The following is a 22,754-nucleotide window of genomic DNA, read 5'->3' as shown; positions in this document are numbered from 1 at the left end:
TGCCATTGCCTTTCCCAGTCATCTACACTTCCCCCTCAGCAAGCTGGGTACTCATTTTACTGACCTCAGAAGGATGGAAGGCTGAGTCAACCTTGAGCCGGCTACCTGAACCCAGCTTCCGCTGGGATCGAACTCAGGTCATAGCAGAGTTTGGACTGCAGTACTGCGCCACTCTGTGCCATGGGGCTGCTTTAAGAGAGGTAGGATTCCCCAACAATAATAATACCATCCCATTTTAAATAATTTGAGTCTAGCTGGCATACACCCATTTACTGCAGCTCTCTTAACAGTACAACTTAAAGACGAGTCTTGGTTAGTCAATTAGAAAGAAGTAGAGGTCTCAGCAGAATTATAATACTACATTGCAAATCTGAACCACCTCTTCCACAGCTTGACAGATATAGGGTTAGAAAGTATGTATTTATGTATGATGTATGTATGGATATGTACCTGTGTTCATTCATTCTGTGGAACACATTAACCACCATAATGCTGTGCTATTCTCTGAATCTGCTTTAAAAGAATAAAGCCAATTACAGGCTAGCCTTGCGACACCAAACTTGTTCAAGATAGTACAATAACCTGTTATAAATAAGAGTATTAAAAACCACCAAGAAGCAGAAAGAGGAGGGGGGGATCACTGAATCACAAAAATTAATTTTTAGATGCAGATGCTGATGATTTCCAGGGTGACTTTATACCTAAGATAGGTATGCAAGGGGAGGGAGGAAGTATAGACTTTTTACCTTAATGCATTTTCATGAAATTAGCATAGGAAGGAATGATTCCTCTCCTCCTAATCCCTATTAAATGTTTTTCAATGTTAATCTTGGGCAGGTGTTTCTTTTTATGTTGTAATAATGGCCTTTGGACAGAAACAAGAAATTTCTACCTACCTATTTCATAAGGGGAAAAAAATAAAAGGCTTGAGATCATGAGAAAGAGTCACGTCAATCAATTTCTTACAGCTGCTCTCCTGAGGCAGCTACAGTTTTAAGGTATTTCTAGGAGCTCACTATAAAAGACTCTATCACCCCAGTTATGTACATACATGTACTCCCTCAAAGGAGAAATGCATATCTCTGTGTGCCTTTCAACTGAACTTAGCGGTTAGCTTTAAGGCAGCAGAAAATGATCATCTGGGGTACATTAACTTCTGTATTAGTCTATTTATGTTCCTGAAATATGGCAACCAGTGATCAAGTTTAGACAAACGTTAGCTCAAAATGGTTTTATTCTTTAATCCACTTTTTATTGGTTAGAAGAAAAACATAATGGATCATATTTAATGCTACAGCAAAGAAATACATACCATTCTAAAAATATTTGGCATCTAAATTTCACTAGCATATTTATTCAGTGGTTACCACTGGAATTTCTGAGGGGGAGAGAAAAGTCATTTCTCCTGACTGTCACTATTTTAGCAGGAAACTTAAACTGCAAGCCTCAACCAAAGTTGCATTCCTTTTTTTTTTTTTTGAATAAGGTGTATATCAAATATCTTACCTGGCAACACTGTAAGCTGCTGAGAGTCCATGTCCGTATCCAGCGACATATGACCACCTTTGGCCAGTCTATCATACAGCATGGTGATGTGTTTCTTCAGTCTATTAGTATCCCTAGGGATACACAACTGATGGGCAAGAGTCAGAGTAGGCTCCTTAGCATTCTTGGACAAACATGTTTTCAGCAAGTGAGTGACCGAAGCATCCACACATTCTTCCCAACCCTGCACAAAAAGAGTGGGGGGGGGGGGACTGTGTTAAAACTGAAATGCAAAATTGACTTGCAGTTTTACACCAGAGGAAGAAACTTCAGTAAATAATAACACAGAAACATACGTAGAGAATTAGCAACTCTAAATGTGTGCATGAAACAAAAATAAGCAATAGAAAACCTAAGCTTTTTTTTTTTCAATCCAAGAAATCTAATGAATACGAAGGACCACACAGGAATGCAGTTCCGGCTGACTTGGCATCAGGGGGTGTGGCCTTTTATGGAAATAAGTTCCTGTTGGGCTTTTTCTACAAAACAACCCCCTGGTTATAACAGATTTAACAGGGTTTATTTTTCAATTTATGAGCTAGCTTTCAACTGCTTATAATTGTTAAGGCAACTTTTCAGTTCTTCATAGGGGGGTAATTTCATGCAAACAGTTCCCGACATAAAAATCATATGAACCATCCCATCTGTCTAAATCGATATGGACAATAATAAATACTTTGCCACATGCAAATGGAAAGTGGCTACTTCTTTCTTGTTTCCATCTACGGATATGTTCAGCTTAGTCAAAGCTTAATAGTTACTGATACTTTTTTGCAAAAAAAAATTCCTAAAATCCTGAGTAAATGTGCAAGCATTTTTGAGAAGCCTCAAAGCTCCTATACAACACTTTGCCTAGAATAGGTAATTTTAATCTCGGCAGTGGCAGCTGACTTCCAGAATCACATGTTGTAATCTACCATATTTTCAGGCACCATCGGCTGCTTTTGTAGTAGGACACAGCTTTAGTTGGGAATGCCAGAAGCATGCTTAAGTAACACCCTTAAGGGTTAACTCACAGCTAGGCCTGACTGAGAAGGAAAAAAAGGCAGAAGAGTTACCAGCAGCAGATATATATAAGTAGATTTTGCAGATCTCCAACTGTGGCCCTCCACTGCCCACCCTCCGCCTCTTGTTCTTGTTGTTGCTTGGCAGCACAAAAATTGGGGGTGGGGATTGCTATGACAATGACAGAACATCACTGCCAATGCAAAGCTGGAAGTGACATCATGACACTGGTGTCATGCTTTAGGATCCCCTCAAAAAAAATCCATAGTAAAATATTCCCAGCCTGTCCCCTTTCTTCCCCACAGCCATATCCCTTTCTCCCCCACTCTATACACAAAATGTGTAAAGAGGAGTGCTTCCTTGTGAACTTAACCTGAGATCTAAAGAATCATGAATACTTAAGGGTTTTTTAAGAAAACAAACAACACTCCTTCTTACTACAGCCTTGAAAAGCTGGTACCGAAGCGATATATGACATATGCTGTTAGCATGAGCTGATTTGCAAAATACAGAACCATGACAAAAAACAAAGTTAAGGCTGTCTTTATCACTGCAAAAATCAACAGTGCTGCTTATTTCATCATATGAAAGAAATTTCGTTCAATAAACTGTGCCTTCATTCAAACATTGTATCAATGTGGCAATGTGCACTGGAGAGAAAAAGTGGAATATGATGCACTGCTCATACCATACTCAACAACAATGTAATGACATGATATGTAATACCTCCTTTGGCTAGATCTCATTTAGAGCTTTGTGTTGAAGCATTAACCGTTAATGCAATTCCAGTTAGAATTTGACATTATTTAAGATATGTAATCACCTTCCAGACTCTTCAGAGAATATATATATTTCTATATAATTTCTTCCATACTGTTCATATACTCAGGGATGGAAAGTCTTAGGCTGTCTGCGACTTTCTTGACTTGAACTGTTCACTGGTCTTATGCAGATAGCAAACTCAGGCCATAACATTGTGGTCAGTACTAAAAGCAGTATTAAGACAGCCAAACTCTGATCAGAGCTATATATCAGGCGGCTATAGAAAAGAATGATCATGCATAGATAACAGGTGTTTCAGTCAGAGAGGGATTACTGAAATGACAGCTTTAAAGATAAAGGTTAAAAGGTACTTAAAGACATTGATAAGGAAGATCAGAAAGGGATATAAATCCCCTTGCTGCTTAAAAACCCTAAATGCACTGTGCTGACTTTACTTCATTAAGATGTGTTACATGGATTACAAACCCACAGTGGCCTACTTTCTACAAACAAAGCCTATAAAGGATACTTTAAAAAACAAACACACACGATGCCACTTTCAAAGGAAACTAATTATCCAAACTTACGTACAAGATTGATAGCGTTCTGATAAAGTATTTTTGCATTAGCTTTGCCCCATTACAAAACAACGAGATTAAAAACTGAAAGGGGTGGGAGCCATTAATATTTCAGGTGCTGCTCCATGTCATTTCAGCACACACTAAAATAAACACTTCCGACAGCTAAGTTTAACTAGTTCTTCTATGACAAAGAAGCAACAAGGCTCAGGCTGGAGTGGGGATGGGGGGCGGGGTGGAGTTTTCTTAAAACAAGATGTAATGCACAAGACTTGTCTGATACCGTTTCAGTTTGCAGGTCCCATTCCCCCACTCCCGGTCATTTCTGTTAAAGAGTCAGCCCAACAGCAGGGGAATCTCCCAGATGCAGGATAACTAGTTTGTTTTGGCTTGAACTTACTCGTTTATTTTGGCATGAATTTTCATAAGCAGCAGCCTACTTAATTAGATATATGAAGATGACTGAGGAGGTGATGGCTTATATACAGAATGAATGAGCTACACTGGAAGATAAACCCAGTTTAAATAAATATTAACAAAGGTATTGTATACCCTAAGCATTAAGACACTAATGTAACCAAATGCAAGATAATTACTTTGTGTACTGAAATGACATTAAGCCCAATGCAGACATAATACTTCCTGATCTCTTTACCAGAGTTAAGAGACCTGAAGGCTTCCTCTCTGACCACTCTCTTTTCAGTAGTAACCAATGGTATATAACGTCATTAACATACAATTAACGCTAGCTATGATTAACCAGGATCAGCAAATGCATCTTCAAACAGTGATTTTAAAACCTGGCTAAAGCCAACTGTAGTTTTTTGGGTTTTTTAAGAGGGGTAAGGGTCCGTGTGGGAAGAGGGTGGGAGGGCATAATTTGTAGGACTATTCCATTAACTAAAATACAGGTGAGATATTAGGGAAGATTACATCTATATTAGGCCAAAGAAGAAGAAGAATTGCAGATTTATACCCCGCCCTTCTCTCTGAATCAGAGACTCAGAGTGGCTTACAATCTCCTATATCTTCTCCCCCCACAACAGACACCCTGCAGGGTGGGTGCGGCTGAGAGGGCTCTCACAGCAGCTGCCCTTTCAAGGACAATCTCTGCCAGAGCTATGGCTAACCCAAGGCCATTCCAGCAGGTGCAAGTGGAGGAAAACGCTACAAAATTGTGATAATCTTCACTTTCATAAGAAAGCCTTACAAGCCTGCAGACTGAAATGACTGCATTTTTTTTAATTTTGCCATTCAAATCTGCTTATGCCGATAAATGCAAACAATCTGTAGAAAGCCTAAAATCAGTAACACAAAACTAACATTTACAATCTCTTGTCACAAATATAATACCCATAGACCAATGAAAAAAACCCCACACAGATAAAAAATGAAGATAAATATTTTTGTATAATAGAAATCTCAGTTGTGCAGACATCCCTGGATCTGTGCTGGGATGAATGTTGGGTACAATTCTAAAGAGAAGCTAGCTTTGCCTATGGTTAGGGTGACTACTACCCTTTAAATGACTGCTGTGTCTGACTGGGCAAGATCGGACTAGAGATTCTTCCTAGTTTTTGTGTAACTTTAAAGCTACGTTTTCCCAGTAGATTAACAGCATCAAAGGCTAAATGGCCAATTTAACTGCAGATACAAACTAACCATGCAATACCAGAAAGAGACTTCTCTATCACTTAAGAGCTAGATTAATCTGTTTTGATAAAACAGGTCTTTAAAAATGACAAACTTCCTATTGCTTATCTGTTTTCTCCATCCACCTCTTCCTTTGCTCTGGGAATGCAAATAGTCTTCAAACATGCAAAACAGAAGAAAACATGATACTTGAAGTACAGAGGTAACCTCAACTTCTGCAAAGAACAAAATCAATGCCAATGTTACGAACCCACATTTCTGCAATTGGCCAAGCAACATGGGCACATACTTTGGTTTGGCTAAAAGAAAAAGGTGGTATCTTCCATCTTGCATGGTCCAGAAAACACTGCTAGTTTTGCAGATGAAGGCCAAATGTTCTTGCTTGGAGGATTGTAATTCTTCAGCTCCACATAGGAAATCACATCTTTTCCCATACTCTTTTGTTCAGGGGATAACTCAGACCCCACAAAATCCTCATCAAACAACTGGGTCTGTACTTGGGTAGCTAATTAAAGAAAAAGGTTGGCTACCTGTAACTGTAGATCTTCGAGTGATCATCTGTGCATTCACACTCATGGGATAGATCGCCCGCGCCAATCCCCGAATCGGTACCTAAAAAGTCCGGGATTTTTTCACGCTCGGCACCAGTGGGCAGGCGTCCCAGTACGCATGCTCACTGGAGCCAGCATGAGGATCCCGCCAGTTCCTTCCTGACCGCTGGAAGCCCCTAACATAGGGAGACCATCAGCAGTGGGGAAGGAGCGCAGGTAGTGTGAATGCACAAATTACAACTCGAAGATCTACAGTTACAGGTAAGCAACCTGTCTATCTTCTTCGTGGTCTCTGTGCTTCACACTCATGGGAGATTAGCAAGCCAGACATACCTGAAGACGGGAACAGACGGTCAACCAGAAGAGGCAGCTTGCAGCACCACAGCTTCCAGATGAGTCTTCGGCTGAGCATACACATCCACAGCGTAATGCTTCATGAAAGCATGAGAAGAGGACCAAGTGGTGGCCTTGCATACGTCAGTCAAGGAGACACTTTTCAGGAACGCCACCAACGTCGCCAATGCTCTAGTAGAGTGTCCATGAATGGGTCCAGGCAACAGCTTCTTTGCCAGCAAGTAGCACAGTTTAATAGTTTCAGTAAGTCACTTCGAAAGCCGCTGAGGGGAAATTTTTGAACCCAACCTAGGAGCAGCATAGGAAACAAAAAGATGCTGGTCCTGTCGAAAACTCTTAGAACGACTCAGGTAAAAAAGTAACGCATGCTTGACATCCAAAGCATGCCACCGACGTTCCTCGTCCGAGGAAGGCGTGGGGTAAAACGTAGGTAACCAAATGTCCAACTTAAGGTGAAACTGGGAAACCACCTTAGGGAGAAACAAAACATCAGGAGCCAACGAAACTCCGGACTCATGAAACACTAAGTATGGGTGGTCACAACGCATAGCCATGAGCTCCCCTACACAGCGTGCCGATGTGATTGCCACCAAAAATGCAGACTTCCAGGATAGAAGCTGTAGGGAACAGGTTGCCATTGGTTCAAAGGGACGCCGGGTCAACCTGTTCAATACTAACAGCAAATCCCACAACTGTGGAGGTGATCTAGACGGAGGATGCAATCTGACCAATCCTTTCAAGAATTGCTTCGAATAAGGATGAGCAAACACTGAACGCCCCTCAACAGGCTCATGGTGAGCTGATATTGCTGATAAATAAACTTTAACAAAGGAAAAGGAAAGTCCAGCATCCACCAAAGACAACAGAAAGTCAAAAATTGCCAGTAGACCCAACCATTGGGGTGAGACTGCAGAATCAGCCAAAACCCGAAGAAATTTCCCCCATTTCTTGTCATAGGAAACACGGGTAGACAACTTTCTACTGTTCAGAAAGACATGCTTGACTCGGCTTGAAAATTCACAGGGTCGATGAGCCACGCCGTCAACTTCAAGTGAGGAACGTTGTGGTGAAACACTTGCCCTTCCTGGGCTGAAAGAAGGTCTGGTTCTGCTGGGAAATGATGGAAAACTCCCCTCGCTAAACGGAGCAAAATCAGAAACCAGTTTTGCCAAGGCCACCACGGGGTGATTAGTATGCACCTTGGTTTCTCTCTTGCTATCTTGTTGACAACTCTTGTCAGCAGGGGAAGAGGAGGAAACAGATACAGGAACCAACCCGTCCACTGGAACATAAGGCCGTCTCCCAAGGACTCCGGATCCATTCCTCCCCTGGTGCAGAACAGGGGACACTTCTGATTCAGGGCTGTGGTGAAAACATCCACCTGAGGATACCCCCAGAACTGGAACACAGGTTGAAGGAAGCACCACTGCATCTCCCATTCGTGTGGGGATGCTGCTCCTCTGCTCAACGAATCCACCTAGAGACTGAGTACTCCTGGAAGGTGTGCAGCCTTTACGTAGATGCCGTGCTCCAGACACTCCAGCCACAGTTCTATTGCTAGCTCACAGAGCCATCGGGAGACTGTCCCGCCCTGCCTGTTGACATAACAAAGGGCCGTAGTATTGTCCGTCAACAGGGCCACAGCCTTCCCCGCCACCAAGGGACGGAAGGACCGAAGGGCAAAATGAATTGCCAACAGTTCGATATAGTTTATATGGCAACGAGTCAGCTGTGGAGGCCACGGACCCCCCACACATAGAGAGTCCATGTGAACACCCCATCCCCATAAGGACGCATCTGTGGTGATCGTAACTGTCATTACAGGCAGATGGAAGGGAGCTCCCTGACAGATGTTGTCTCTGGATGTCCACCATTCCATGGCCCGAAGGATCAATGGTAGAATCGTGAACCTCTTTTGAGGCGAGTCCCATAAAGGCCGAAACTTCCTGAGGCACATGAGGAACCCCCTCATGTGCAGTTTTGTGAACAGCAGCACACTGGCAGTCGCCGCCATCAGCCCCAGCATCCGCTGCAGCTGTTGTGCTGTGCCCCATTTCCGGCTTTGAAAAAGATGAATGAGAGTGATAATGTCCATCGCTCTCTGCTGAGGCAGAAATGCACAATGGAGATTTGTGTCTAGCAGAGCCCAAATAAACTGAACTGTCCTTGATGGTATCAGATGGGACTTTTTCATGTTGACCTGCAGAGCTAAGGTATGAAGAAGACAAAGAGTGGTTGCAATATGGCCAGACAGATGCTCTTCCGAATCCGCCACAAGGAGCCAATTGTCTATATACGGAAAAACAACTATGCCCTGAAGCTGGAGATGTGTGGCTACAACACTCATCATCTTGGTAAACACCCGCGGTGCAGTACATAGGACAAATGGAAGGGCTTTTAATTGAAAATGGTTGGAGCCTATCGCAAACCTGAAGAAATGCCTGTAAGATGGGTGGATGCTGACATGGAAGTAGGCATCCTTTAGCTCCAACGTTGCCATCCAGTCCCCCTGGTTGATGAGGGGAAGGCTATTAATGGCTATTGGATGTTATTGTACTTTAAACTGGTTTTGTCTGCTGATTCTGTTCTGAGATTTGTGTTGAGAACAACATTTAAATTTACTAGCTCAGTGGGAGGAAAACACCTGAACTCTTGCATTTTCAGCATAGGGATATCTGGATTCCAGTCATGCTTGTCAAAACCTTGCTCCTGGCTCCACCTCCAATGTCCCCAGAGTTTTCCTGAGTTGGACGTGGCAACCTTACTTTATTCCACTAGTCAGACTTGCAATGTTTTATTCATTTTGTTAAAGATCACACAATATTTATGTGATCTTTATGTGATTTATTGTGTGATCTTTAACAAAATGAATAAAACATTGCAAGTCTGACTAGTGGAATAAAGTAAACTCGCCAGGTCCAACTCAGGAAATCTCTGGGGACATTGGAGGTGGAGCCAGGAGCAAGGTTTTGACAAGCATGACTGGACTCCAAAGAGAGTTCTGGCCATCACATTTAAAGGGACCACACACCTTTTAAATATTTTCTCTCAATTGGAAATAATGGAGGGTAGGGGCACCTTCTTTTGGGGCTCACAGAATTAGACCACTGAGGTTCAATCTTTTTGAAACTTAGGGGGAAGGGTTTCAGGAGAGACACCAGATGCTATGCTGAAAATTTGGTGCCTCTGCCTAAAACCCCCCAAAAAACAGCCCCCTGAGCCCTAGATACCCACTGATCTATTTTCCATTATACCCTATGGGGATCAGTCACCAAAGGATATAATGGAGTGCCCAGTGGACATTCAACATCCCCCCCCACACACGCACATACATTTTCTGATAACCCTGAAGTGGGAGGAGGGCCTCCAAACCAGGAGATCCCCTGCCCCCTAGAATAAAGCAATGAGAAGACACATCATTTACATAATGCAAACCACAACAATCTTGATTCTTTAAAAAAAATGGATGTATACATTACATATATGAGGGTTCTCTACCAGTGATAAAAATGTATCTATTAGCACTGACAGATATTTTTCTTCTTAATCTTTTAAACCAAGAGAGTATTAATAAGCACACAGAGCAGAGGTTGGGTCATAACTCACTGAGATGTCAAACATTCACTGTATCAAAACTCTCTTGTATCGCACTTAACTTTTGAACCCTCTAAATTACCAGGGCTTAATGCCCTTTCCTAACAAAATTTTCTCTTAAATACTACATTACCATAATTCAGAATTATGTCCTTACTTTGATCCATTAAAAGGCAGATCAGAAAAAAACCCCACAAACATTAATGCACCTCCTTAAAATGCTCCTGTCTTCCTTTTTGTACAGGGGTGGCCAAACTTGTTTAATGTAATAGCCACACAGAATATATGTCAGATGTTTGAGAGGCGAAAGACATGGATGTAGCTGGATTGACTCTGGCCCACCAGCTCTTGAGACGCCAACCACTCCTTTGTCTAATTCACTATGTAATTACCGTATTTTTTGCACCATAAGACTCACTTTTCCCCCCCAAAAAAGTGGAGGGAAAAGTGTGTGCGTCTTAAGGAGCGAATACTGTAAAAAATTCACACAAATGCCTCTAAATTCACACAAACAGGTCTAAAAACTAGATGCGTCTTATGCTCAGGTGCATCTTATGGAGCGAAAAATACGGTATATATTGTTACACAGAGAGAGAGAGAGAGCATCAGGCAAGAATAAAAGTGGCCTTGAGCTGCTGACACAACATCTTATTTTAACTTTATTTTTAATTGATCTTTGACAGTAAAAAACTGAACAACTAGATATATGGAAGTATTTGTTTCCTGAAAATCTTATTGAAAGTGATCTATTTCAGTAAGTGTGGGAGGGGGAGGAAGGACAAGAGAGAAAAAAGAGAAAGGGATGGAGGAAGGGGGAGAGATTTAAAGAGACATGTTGTCTGGCTTCTCCATGCTGTCTGGCTTGGTTTGGAGAAGGAATTTAAAGAGACAAATGCCTTCTCCCAGCTGGCCGACAGGGTGGTGAGGGCTTTGGGAGCCACACATGTGGCTCCCGAGCTGGTTTAGCTACCCCTACTTTTGTACATGCCACAAAACCTTTTGTTAAGTGCGCAGCTAAAATCCTGTGCTAAATGTGAATAGGATTATTCCTAACTGTCATTCAGTATATGTAACCTATATGGTCTAGATATAAAATTATATCAAATAATACAAAATATTTATAAAATAATAATTATATGAAAAATGCTGTTCCCAAAGTATTAACCCCCAAATAAGACTGAGTTTTCACCCAACAATCATCTTGTATACTTTATAATTAAAGTGACTGATATATGACTAAACAGTATAAAAGAAACACATCCACAATTATGCATAAACTACATAACATAGTAATATATAACATAATAGCAAACACTGTACTTTTCAAAAATATTTTAAAATTGCCACTTTTTTTTACCTTTACATATCTATGCCAACCAAAGCTATTTAAAGCACTTAACAGTGACACCTGTTAAATATTCCTTAGTGATAAGGACAAAACTCTGAACACTCTTATGTTAAATAAATGTCCAGAATACAAGAGGCTGTATGTTCTGTATGTTGAACAGATTGAGGACACTGTTACAAAGCCTGCTGTTCTGTACGCAGAAAGTACCGTTACAGGACACGCACTATGCCAACTAAAACTGTACTGCAAAAACACATAGCCAATCAAGATGTAGGACTGATTAAAGAGTAAAATAAAAATCATCAGAATGTAACCTCCCACCAAAGTTCCACTCAACTGCTTGTGGGGAAACCTGAATACAACTAGAAGCTTCTGTCTGAAGGCATCAATGGAATGTCGAAAGTGCCCCCCACGCCCTGCTCTTTAAATTACATTCAGATTTCTGTGGTACTGTAATAACTTCAGTATGGAATTGTTGCAGCATCCTGGGAAAATGCTTTTTGCTTCAAAATTCACCATCAATTTTAGGTTTCAATTTAGTACATCACACCACCACTTATATCTGTCATCCTGGAATCTGACATAGTGTATTGTGGGATATATATGCATAGGGAACACATAAGGACAAGTATTAAAGTAGCACTTTTTCTTGCAAGGCATCAAAAAGATTTCCCCCCATGCTGTACAAGAAAATGTCTCAAAACATTACTGTGAGAACCCAAACAAAACATTTTAAGATAAAAAATTACAATGTCAACTTTTTTGAACCATTCCCTTAAATGTCAGTCTCTTTCAGATTTGATGAACAAAAGAGAATTCAAACAACTTGGGGGATAAGTAGTGTGCATGCATGAGGCAGGATTTAGCAGCTATCCTGGTTCTCTGACACCCATATCAAAACATTCCATGGGCATCACATATTTGCTGTGTTCAGATACGATACTTTATGAATCCACAGTCAGCTGGATCCAAATGTTCCCTTATTGCATACAAAAGCAGTCTTCCAATCATGGAAGCTTTGTGCAGCATTGTAACATTGTGTAAGAAAAGTGAAACTAAATCCAAGCAAGTTCTTCCACTTGTGAATGAGCATGCACAAACTTTCAGCACTACAGAAACAGCCCATTACATTGCTGTGGGAATTTCTGCACAATCTCTTCAGTTGTGCTAATGGTTCTTTTTCACTTAATCACAGAGTTGAAAGGAACCTCCAGGGTCATCTCAGCCAACCCTCTGAACAATGCAGGAAATTCACAAATACCTCTCCCCATATACACACCCCAGTGACCCGTTACACACCCAGAAGATGGCAAAAAATCTCTAGGATCCCTGGCAAAATTGGCCTGGAGAAAAAAAAAATCCAAGTCTAATCCAGAAGGACAGAGACCTTCTCACTTGGTGAGGTCAAAAACCTAATCAGTCTTCCTTTTAGGATTAAAAGCTATTCCAAGGTGTATGGACTATACAGATGTGTGTGTGGGGGAGGGGGAAATCATTATTGAAATATGGTTTTAAAAGTACCTGAGAAAATCTACACAATGCCCTTTCCACTACAGTAAACATGATTGGCAATTTGGTACCCTTTAATAACAGAGCCCCAAATCTGCTGCTTGAAGTAACCCGCACCCCTATCCTAATGGTAGATCTGATCCTGGAGAAAACAGAAGAGAAATTTCAGTTTGAATAAACAAATGCATGTGGTAAAATACAGTAAAGATCAGCAAGACACTCTAAAAACATGCCTATACCCCTTTCCCTCAGGCTAAAAAAAATAGCTGTACATGAACTTTCATTTAAAACACAGCCCCCCCCCCCCTTCTGTTAGAACATGCTGGGAAGCCTGTGATAATTATAGTTTTAGTGCTTTTCCAGATTTTCAGTAAACCTAGGAGATTCTTACCAGTTCTTGAGTATCCTGTGTTAATGGCAAAAATGTAGCTTCCAGAATAGCAACTTGGTCAGCACTCAATTTCTGCCACAGGCTAATAAGCAGAATTACCAGCTGGGTGGCACTTTTTAGCTTTGTGAATGCCTGGAACATATTGGCTTGGTTTTCCTCAGCTGCATCTGCTAGAGCTATTACCTGCAAAAAAAAAAAAATTGCAAACTTCTGTTAGGTATACTTTTACCATTCTTGAGCACTCAACACTAACATTGCATTTGGCTCACCCTTAGTTTTCCTTAAAAGAACCTCATGAACCTTGCTTTCCAAAAACATAAGCCAGATAGATTATGGAGTTATTATTTCCCATCTTCTTGAATGAGAGGTTGAGTTTAAAAGCCATGTGGTACTGTGATTAATCTATTATTACAATCAGTGCAGAAGGGACTCTCCATGGTCTACATACATAGTATAATAAGGACTCCAGGGTGATTCTCAGTATATAATATGACACAGCAGCCCTTCACAAATTGTAAGCACTCACTTTAAATACCACCTACAATATTAGTCCCTGTGTGATCATCCATCCCTCTTGGAATAACTTCCACAGACTATCATACAATTTAAAATCAGATAGCCTTTTGATGACTTCTACATGGAAAGAATTAATCCTCATGTATCAAGAACATTTTCATTTAATCTACACATGCACACGCTGTTTCTAATGACTGTAGTTTTTTGGCATGTGGTCTGTTCACTGATGTTTTATAGTACAAGCTTAGCCACTGGTGTAAAAAGATTTTGAAAGGGAAATTGAAGGTGTGCTGAACTAAAATGCCAGTGGTTTTTTTCTTTATAAACTGGCAGAATATTTTATCCTAGTCAAAGATTCAGTGCTTCAGTGGAAAAAAAGACAATTGGAAACAGAACCAAGGTAAGTGATACTTTAATCATTGAACATGTTTTCCTAAACGCACTATCCACTTCCTACACGTGCCCACACAGAACGGCAAAGCAAAAGAGTAACAGAAAACGACTACGGCTTGCCTTAATTAAAAATTATAACTAAGGAACTTGATTTGTACATGATATTTTTAGATACAATATTCAGAATCACTAACATCTATTTCATACACTGGTGAGAAGATGAGATTGTTGCCACCTTGAGTCCCACCTCTTTATTTTGTTGCCACCTGCCCATTCATACTCAGAGTTGTTGAGCACCTACTGTTGGAACTGATGTTTTCCTCATTTAGAAGTGGCATCAACTGCTTAATCCTAGTTTCTGATTGGGCAAACTCCTCAATGGGGCCTATTTATTTACAATTATATCCTGCCTTTCTCCCCAGTTTGTGGGGGGGGGGTACCTCTCTCCTCCATTTTATCCTCACAACAACACTTTAAGGCAACTTAGGGTGAGTGTGTGACTAGCCCAAGATCATCCAGCAAGCTTTCAGGGATTAGAGGGAATTTGAACCTGCAGTCTCCTAGATCATAGTGCAGGTGGTTGCAGGGCAACTTCTACAGTTCAGAAGACTGCTGTCCTTTGATTATGCCCCTCTTCCAATTTGTGTGCATCTGCTCACTAGTGACCAGGGCTTTTTTTGTAGCAGAACTCCTTTACATATTAGGTCACACGCCCGTGATGTAGCCAATCCTCCAAGAGTTTACAGGGCTGTTAGTATAGGGCCTATTGTAAGCTCCAGGAAGATTGGCTACATCAGAGGTGTGTGGCCTAATATACAAAGGAGTTCCTGCTACCCCCCAAAAAAACTGCTAGTGACCAATAACAGCAGCCAGAAACTTCAATTTGCATCTGGACTCTCACTAGACAAACTCCATGGATTGTGTCCAAAGGTTAATAGAAAAGGGATTCATCCTTTAGAATAATCTTTTAGAGCTGGACTATGGTGTGGGCAGGAAATCCTGGATGTATTAAGAATACTGCTATGTAGGTTTCATTGAGAGTTAAGTTTTATTCTGCCATGGTGTTGAATGAAGGTACATCAAGTGACAGGGTGTCTTTAATAAAAGAATGGTTTAATCCAGCCAAAATAGTCTACCTTTTCTTTCCATTGTTGGTAATCCAGTGAAAGCAGATTCGTCAGCTAGCCAGGTACTATGTTAATTTACTAAGGTGTTAGTCCTGAACTACCCTCTAATGTTAATTAGCTAACAGAAGTCTTAGGTCTGCATTACCCTCCATCAGGATTTTGTTTTAAAGGGTCTTTTTTCTAGTTGCAGTTGTTTGGGACAGAGGGTTGCCACTGTACCTGGGGAAAGGAAAAAGCAAGATATATTAGGCAGAGAAGGATTGTATATTCTTAAAATTTACCCTTTTGTGCCTCTCTGCTCAGTTTTTTTCCCCTCCCAGGAAATGTGGCCTCTCATTCATCTTTCATAGATTCCTTTTTCATGCCAAGTTAGTTCAAAATAGTACATCTATCATTCATGGTATCATCAGAGATTTGACCTGGCATATATCACAGAAATCTGCTTGGATGAAATGAGGAAGGGGGATATTATTTTGTTTGGGTTTACCAACGGCCAGCTAGAATCTCCAGCACAGGATAAGTCAGGGAGTTGGGGTTTCTCTGGAACATATGACTTCCCATTTTCTTTCTAGTCCAAGATACAATCTGTTTTTGTGTGTGCGTACTGATCTTGTCACCCAGACAGTTAGTATATCAACTATCCCACAGAACTGGTCTCAGATACAAGACTGCTGAGGGCCCAGGCTTATTGTTCTGGGGGACTTTGATATCCAACCTGAGCCCTGAACAGGTGCAGCTCAGGATATTATGACTAGCACAGCAACCACAGATCTGCCCCAATGTATGCCATGCCTAACGCGTGTAGCAGGTCACGTACTGGATCTGGTCTTATACTCTGGTCAAGATAAGAACCCTCAGTGGCAGTTTTAGTAGATTCCCCGTCCCCTTCTCTCTACATCTCCATTATTTCATGCATTTTCTCGGAGTGGCAAAGGGATTCATTCAACTGAACCCTCAAAACATCAGGGCTTCGGAACCTGCAGAAACACACTCATGACAATTTCTACAGATTACTTTGCAGCTAAAAGCACTCGGATCCATTTCTAACTGGAGTCCACTTTATGGACAGAATATATGTATGTATATACAGCAATATCCAGAGCCTGTACCCCAGTGCATTAATGAGGCGCAGTTCATAATATCTGAAGATGGAGAGAAGGGTTGGTGCTGTCTACACTAGGGATGGGCACAGATCGGCTCATGGACCTTATTTTGTCACAGACTGGGCCTGGTTCATAGTATATGAACCTGGTCCATGCAATTGCACCACTCATGAACTGACATGTTTCCCATGGAGGTTTGTGCAGTCCATGGGAGTGGTTTGTGAGCCAGACACACTGGTACTGAGGACTGCCAAGGCAACGGGGGATTGCCTTCTCTTCCCTCACTTAGGCACAAATTGTCTTCCCTTCACTCCTGGAAGTGTGTCACCACTGTGGTGCAACTTTGGATAGTGAAGCGGGGCATGTTTAAATGCTTCCCCTTCACTTTCTCAGTTGTGCTGCAGGAGCAGCACATTTCCAGGAGAGAAGTGAAGTTTGCCTTCCTTTCATGCCTGGAATCATGCTGCCGCTGCAGCACAACTTCAGAGAGTGAAGGAGGGCATGTTTAAAATGCTCCCCCTTCCCCAGTTGCTCCGGTTCCAGGAGTGAAGGGAAAGCAATCCAGTGAGTGAAGGGAGGGCATTTTGAATGCCTTCCCTTCACAAATTCAATGAACCACGACCCAGTCCATTTAACGGGAAAGTCCATGGAGGTTCATGGTTCGTACCTCCATTTTTTCAGTCCATGGCCATCCACTATTACATGCTGGTCAACCCTTGCCTGTCCACTGTCATGGCTAATGAAATACTGTCAAGAATTCAATCCTCTTGTAATCCCACTATTATGCATGTGTACGTGTGTAAGTCCATATTATGGCCACTCCCACTCCCCCATCCCCATGGGTCCCTCAAGGAGCAGACTCTCCACTTCAGAGGGGTGGGGCTTCTTAACATCGAGTCAGTTTCAGACATCCAGTTCATAGCCAGGGTGGCTCATAGGCTTTTAAAGTCTTTTAGGCTTTGGCTGATGCACCACCTGTGTTATTTTCAGGAGACTAAGCCAACACTTATGCATGCTCTGGTAACTTTTTGACTAGACTGCTCAAACTAATCCAAAATGAGTCAGGATGGCTTCTAGCCAGAGCAGATTTCAGGGCACATCAACACAGATTATTCTTGAGTTGCACTGGTTACTGGATTTTCTGGGCTAAATTCAAAGTGCTGGATGAACTATAAAGCCACTGAACCTCATAAGTTAAAGTTGTTTGGAGAACTATTTGCAGGAGCCTGACTGTCAAAGTGTCCTCAACTAATAATACAGGGTTTTCAGCAGTGGCTTCAGTAGTATGGAACTCCTTCCCAAGGCTTAATCTGTTACTTTTAAATAATTTTTGAAAAATACATCTTTTCTATCAAGCCTTTTATGATCCTTAAATTTGTTGATTTTATCTCTATGCTGCTACTGGTTGTGTATTTATTGTTTCATGGTTCTGTATTTATTATGTCTGATTTATGTTACTGTTGTTATAGTTAGTTATATTAATTATTATTTAATATAATTGCTGTAGGACACTTTTGGGGCTATTTCGGGAGAAAAGTGCCCAATTTAAGCATTAAATAAATGCCCTTAAAACGTTATACATATGAACGGCACAGTTTAAAGGCAACATACCTTAAAGGAAATGACATTCCTCTAGTAATTAAAACAGAACTAAGTAGGAATTTTCCAGACACATCCTACCACCTTCTGGTAGGCACATGCTCATGAAGTTGCCTTATACCGAATCAATCCCTTGGTGCATCAAGGTCAGTATTGTCTACTCATACTCACAGTGGTTCTCTGGAATCATAGGATGAAGTCTTTCACACCACCTACTACCTGATTCCTTAAACTGGAGACACCAGGGATAGAATTTGGGATCTCCTGCATACCACTGAACCACAGTCCCTCCCTGCTAGAGAAAGTCAGTTTGGTGTAGTGGTTAAGAGCACAGGCTCTCATCTTGGAGAACTGAGTTTGATTCCCCACTCCTCCACATGCAGCTGCTGGTGTGACACTGGGTCAGTCCCAAGTTCTCTCAGAGCTGTTCTCTGAGCTCTCAGTCCCACCTACCTCACAGGGTATCTGTTGAGGGGAAGGGAAGGGAAAGAAAATTGGAAGTTGCTCTGAGACTCCAATCTCCTCCTCTTCTTCTCCTTAGATAATACTTCCAGAAATTTGATATCAGGGAAACAATTTGAAGCATCAATTAACATACCTGGCATATTTCTGATTCTGCTACATTTTAACAGACTGGAATGCAGGATTATATGTTTTATTATTTCTGAGTTTTTACATTAGTTTTATTCCAGTCTTTGTTCTAATGATATACAGGAGCATGACCCAGTCTCATACACCCTTCCTTCCTTAATCCAGCTGATGTTAACAGTCAAGGTGAATTAGAAGAATACATCCAGTACAGGGACAACTGATTCTTAAGCATCCAGCTAGGGTTGCCAGCCATCATGTTGGCCATGGAGATCTTCTGGAACTACAGCTGATCTCCAGACTACAGTTTCCCTAGAGAAACAGCTGTTTTGGAGTGTATACTGTATGGCATTATACCCTACTGGGGTCCTTCCTCTCCTCAACCCCTACCACCATCCCTAAGTTCCAACCCTGGAACTTTTCCAGTCTAGAGCTGGCAAGCCTACACCCAATCGTCACTGATATACTAGTACATCTGAACAGACAGGCATTCCCTCTCATAGATGCCTTATACAGGGAATGGGTGTTCATTTGTTCTCACTACATTCAAAGTCTATTGCTAAAGTACGTATATAGATTTCTGCAACAGACTTTTGTTCATGAAGCAAAACTCTGATAAGCACTTTGTAATTTTAAAGAGGCAACAATTCCAAATAAAACAGAAAACTCAAGGAATCCAAGTTCAAGTACTGTAAGTACCTAAGCCAAATAGTAAAATAGATCTTGTGTGTACTGCTTTGGGGGGGGGGGGGTCCTCAACTCATAAAAACCCATGCAAAATTAATCCCAAACAAGTTAAGTTTCCAAAAAAGTGCTATAAAGTAAAGTAGTATAATGCCAATTGTGGCCACAGTTACATCTGAATCTTGCATTATGAGATATCCCAAGTTTTTAACAGCCAAGCAAAATAAGTTGATTATTTTTATCCCTATGCTGAAAATGCAAGAGTTCAGGTGTTTTCCTCCCACTGATCTAGTAAATTTAAATGTTATTCTCAACACAAATCTCAGAACAGAATCAGCAGACAAAACCAATTTAAAGTACAATATGATCCAATCAGCAGAAGTAGCAGCATCAGCATTAAAACAATGAAATGGTTTCCAGCTAGTGAATGAAATGGTGACGGACTGCCTTGCTCATGCTCCATTACTACCATAGACCAGTTTTATAATGCCTCATATCACACACAATACACGCCTCTGTCCAGAACTCTGCTATCCAAATTATTAATCTCTCCCTTCATTAAGTCCCTCCCACTGCCCCCAAATCCTTACACTGCCAGCCTAGCTCATTATATTGGAACCATTAAATTTTGAATGAACATTTATCTCAAACACATTCATCAAGGTTAACTGAGATCTCTCAGTACTCAAAAGACAGTTCTAATTATAATTGTTATATTTTTTTTCCCAGGAGCCCTTGAAAAAGTGGTATATGAACTCAAAATATAGAACTGTGGCCTGAACATACCCACCAGCTTGCCTTGTGCTCTCTATCTTTGAGGGAAACTGTACGAGAGTGAATTTTGCCTTCCCTCTAAGGGAGGCAAGGAGAGAGCTGGTTAAAACCTTGAATTAATATAAATGTGTACACATTATACTGTGATACGTTACTTCTCAACGTAGTATTTCACAACAGTTACTGGAAATGGAGGGGCAGCAAATGTGAGAGTGAAGCTAGGAAGGGTGTGTGGGGTGTTCCAAGTATTTCAGATGCTCCTACCCAGGGAGTTGTTATGATAAAGATATGTTACAGGTGGCAGTGGGGAAGCTATAACTTTAATCCTTCCCAAATGTTAAGTGGGGAGCTGTAGGCTCCTTTGCACAGCTATTGACACAGTTAGAGACTAAGGCAGAATTAGATATTAAGGTCTTCAAGCTTGCCATTCATGTCATAGCCATGGATACCTGACAAAACTAAGCCATGTAATAAGCAAGCGTAAGGAAGTGGAGAAGGTTCATTTTGCATCAGGAAGCAAAACTACACAATGTCCTCATTTGGAATTAGGTATAATTATTAGGAAAACTTGGCATTGCCATTAATAGCCTTCACTTTGTTTCTATGGTTTACACATATAAAGTCATAGTTTCTATCAAGCTTCACAAGATCATTTCTCTGGTCTGCATTTCCCAGCAGCAAGTGGGCTGAAGCTTGGTAAAGTGACTATACTTCAGTTGCAGTGGTTGTTACTTGGAAGCCTCAAGCAGAATCCATGAATCAAAACACAAGCTCTTTACTCAGTATATTATATAATATACTATATCAGTATAGGTTATTATGATCCAAGATCAGAAATCGACTCGTCAGGAAACATATCCTTTAGATACATATCTTGAATACTTTGTTTTACTTCGTTTTCGCAAGGGCTTTAACATAAAAGAATAGCACCGAAACCTGCTTGTAAGATTACCTCTCAAGAGGGGAACATGGTCAGCTTTGCAAAGATCAAAAAGCCACTGGCACCAGCTCAAAAAGCAGGATATTTGTTATACCTTTTTTAAGTCAGTCAAATTTGCCTGCCATTTATAGCTCTCTGTGTGTGTGCACAAATGTACACATTTTGCTGGCTGACCAAACTCTCAACCTACTCTTTTAAACTTATCTATAGTGAAACAGATGCCAGCACATTAAAGAATGGGAGCACCTTGTATAAAATAAATGCAAGCTTAAGCCAAGAAAAAAATTATTCCCTACATCAAGCTTATGCATTTAATTGGTCTTTATTAAAAATTTCACATTTGCTGTTGGCAGTGGTATGGCTTCACTTCAGAAGTGTTTTATATTCCCCAGGGAACTTCGTCAACTTCACCCTCCAACAGTAACACCAAAAATATTTGATCCAACAAATTGTACTATATAAAACTTATCCCAGCCTCTGTATGTCAAAGTCAAATTATGGATATATTTCAAAGTTTTGTTTAGCATTCCATTCTGTTCTATTGTCCTTAATCTTGCAAATGTATTAATCAAAGATTTCAGGTTTTCACAGCTGGTAACATCATTAGGGTTTGTAGAATCTTTCGGGATCTCCAGTAGAACACGGCACTTGATCCCGAAAGATTCTACAAACCCTAAAAATGTATTAATATTCCAGAAATTAAGAAGTTCAGGAGACATTAATTTGGGGCTTTATTTTTAAAAGTAGTTGATAGATCCCGCAGGGAAAAAAAGAAAAAAGAAAAGGTATTTTGAGATAGATGTTAATTTATACTGCCTCTGGTTTAAACCTATTTGTTTTAAGCTGCTTTGGGTTCCTTTATCAAAACCGAATGGCAAGATATAAACTTTGTACATATATAATTTAAAATGGCCAAAGTATTACACACCACATAGTCTTCTGAAAATTCCAACTGGTTGTTTGCATTCCAGATAGCGTTAATAATATAGATAAACTGGACAAACAGACATAAAATTTATTTATTTAAAATACTTAACACTCCAGTTTATCTCAGTAAACCCAAGGTGGCTAATGAAACAGTTAAAGCTGCAGGACATAAACATTGTACATGTCTCACAATTTAAAACCAACACACAATCACAGGTAAAGCCCAATACACGTAATAGTTTACAGCATGATCCTGAGCAGGTTAATTTCAATATGATTCAGAGATAAACTGCAGCTCAAGTCCCACTGACAGAAATTGCATCAGCTTATATACACAATGACTATCTTAACCAGGCTGTGAATAGAACTCTTTATTTAAACAAGATTGTGTACATTTTCAAAACTAATGCATAGCTTGCAATAAATTGTAAATATTGCTATCAGCCTATATGTGTGCATTTGTCTTGACAGATGCCATAATTTGAAAAATACAGTTTCTCCCCATACTGAAAACTCCTCTAAGGAATTAAGAGTTTCAAAAGTAACTCTTGCCAAGTCCAAAATGGGTTGTTGCTCTTGCATACATAGGAGACAAAGTCAATGTAAGGGTCTGATTAAAGGAAGAGGTTTGATTTTTTAAAAGAAGTTATCCTGAATATTACCTCCAGTCTTTCCATGGTAACTCCAACTAGCCCTTTAGGACAGGAATCTCAAAGGTCTAGATAAACTGCAGCAGGATTACTGAGTGCAATTCATCCTTTTGCACTGCACTGAAGGCAAAGTTTATATACCAGTTAACATGTATTGTTACGC

At 40.7% G+C, this 22,754-nt stretch overlaps 1 protein-coding gene across 1 annotated transcript in view; it reads right to left on the bottom strand.

The window, feature by feature from the left end:
* The window catches only part of BBS9 (Bardet-Biedl syndrome 9), a 316,421-nt gene that overhangs the window by 165,837 nt on the left and 127,830 nt on the right, over positions 1-22,754 (bottom strand). Inside the window, exons 19-20 of the mRNA XM_060247641.1 lie at positions 13,291-13,473; positions 1,507-1,729 (exon numbers count right to left, since the gene is read on the bottom strand). Coding sequence (XP_060103624.1) covers positions 1,507-1,729; positions 13,291-13,473 — 406 coding nt within the window. The remainder of the gene's footprint in view (positions 1-1,506; positions 1,730-13,290; positions 13,474-22,754) is intronic.

Source organism: Heteronotia binoei, chromosome 10 (genome assembly GCF_032191835.1).
Source record: "Heteronotia binoei isolate CCM8104 ecotype False Entrance Well chromosome 10, APGP_CSIRO_Hbin_v1, whole genome shotgun sequence".
Taxonomy (NCBI): domain Eukaryota; kingdom Metazoa; phylum Chordata; class Lepidosauria; order Squamata; family Gekkonidae; genus Heteronotia; species Heteronotia binoei.
The sequence above is the reverse complement of the archived record's forward strand: the minus strand, read 5'-3'. Positions and strand labels throughout refer to the sequence as shown.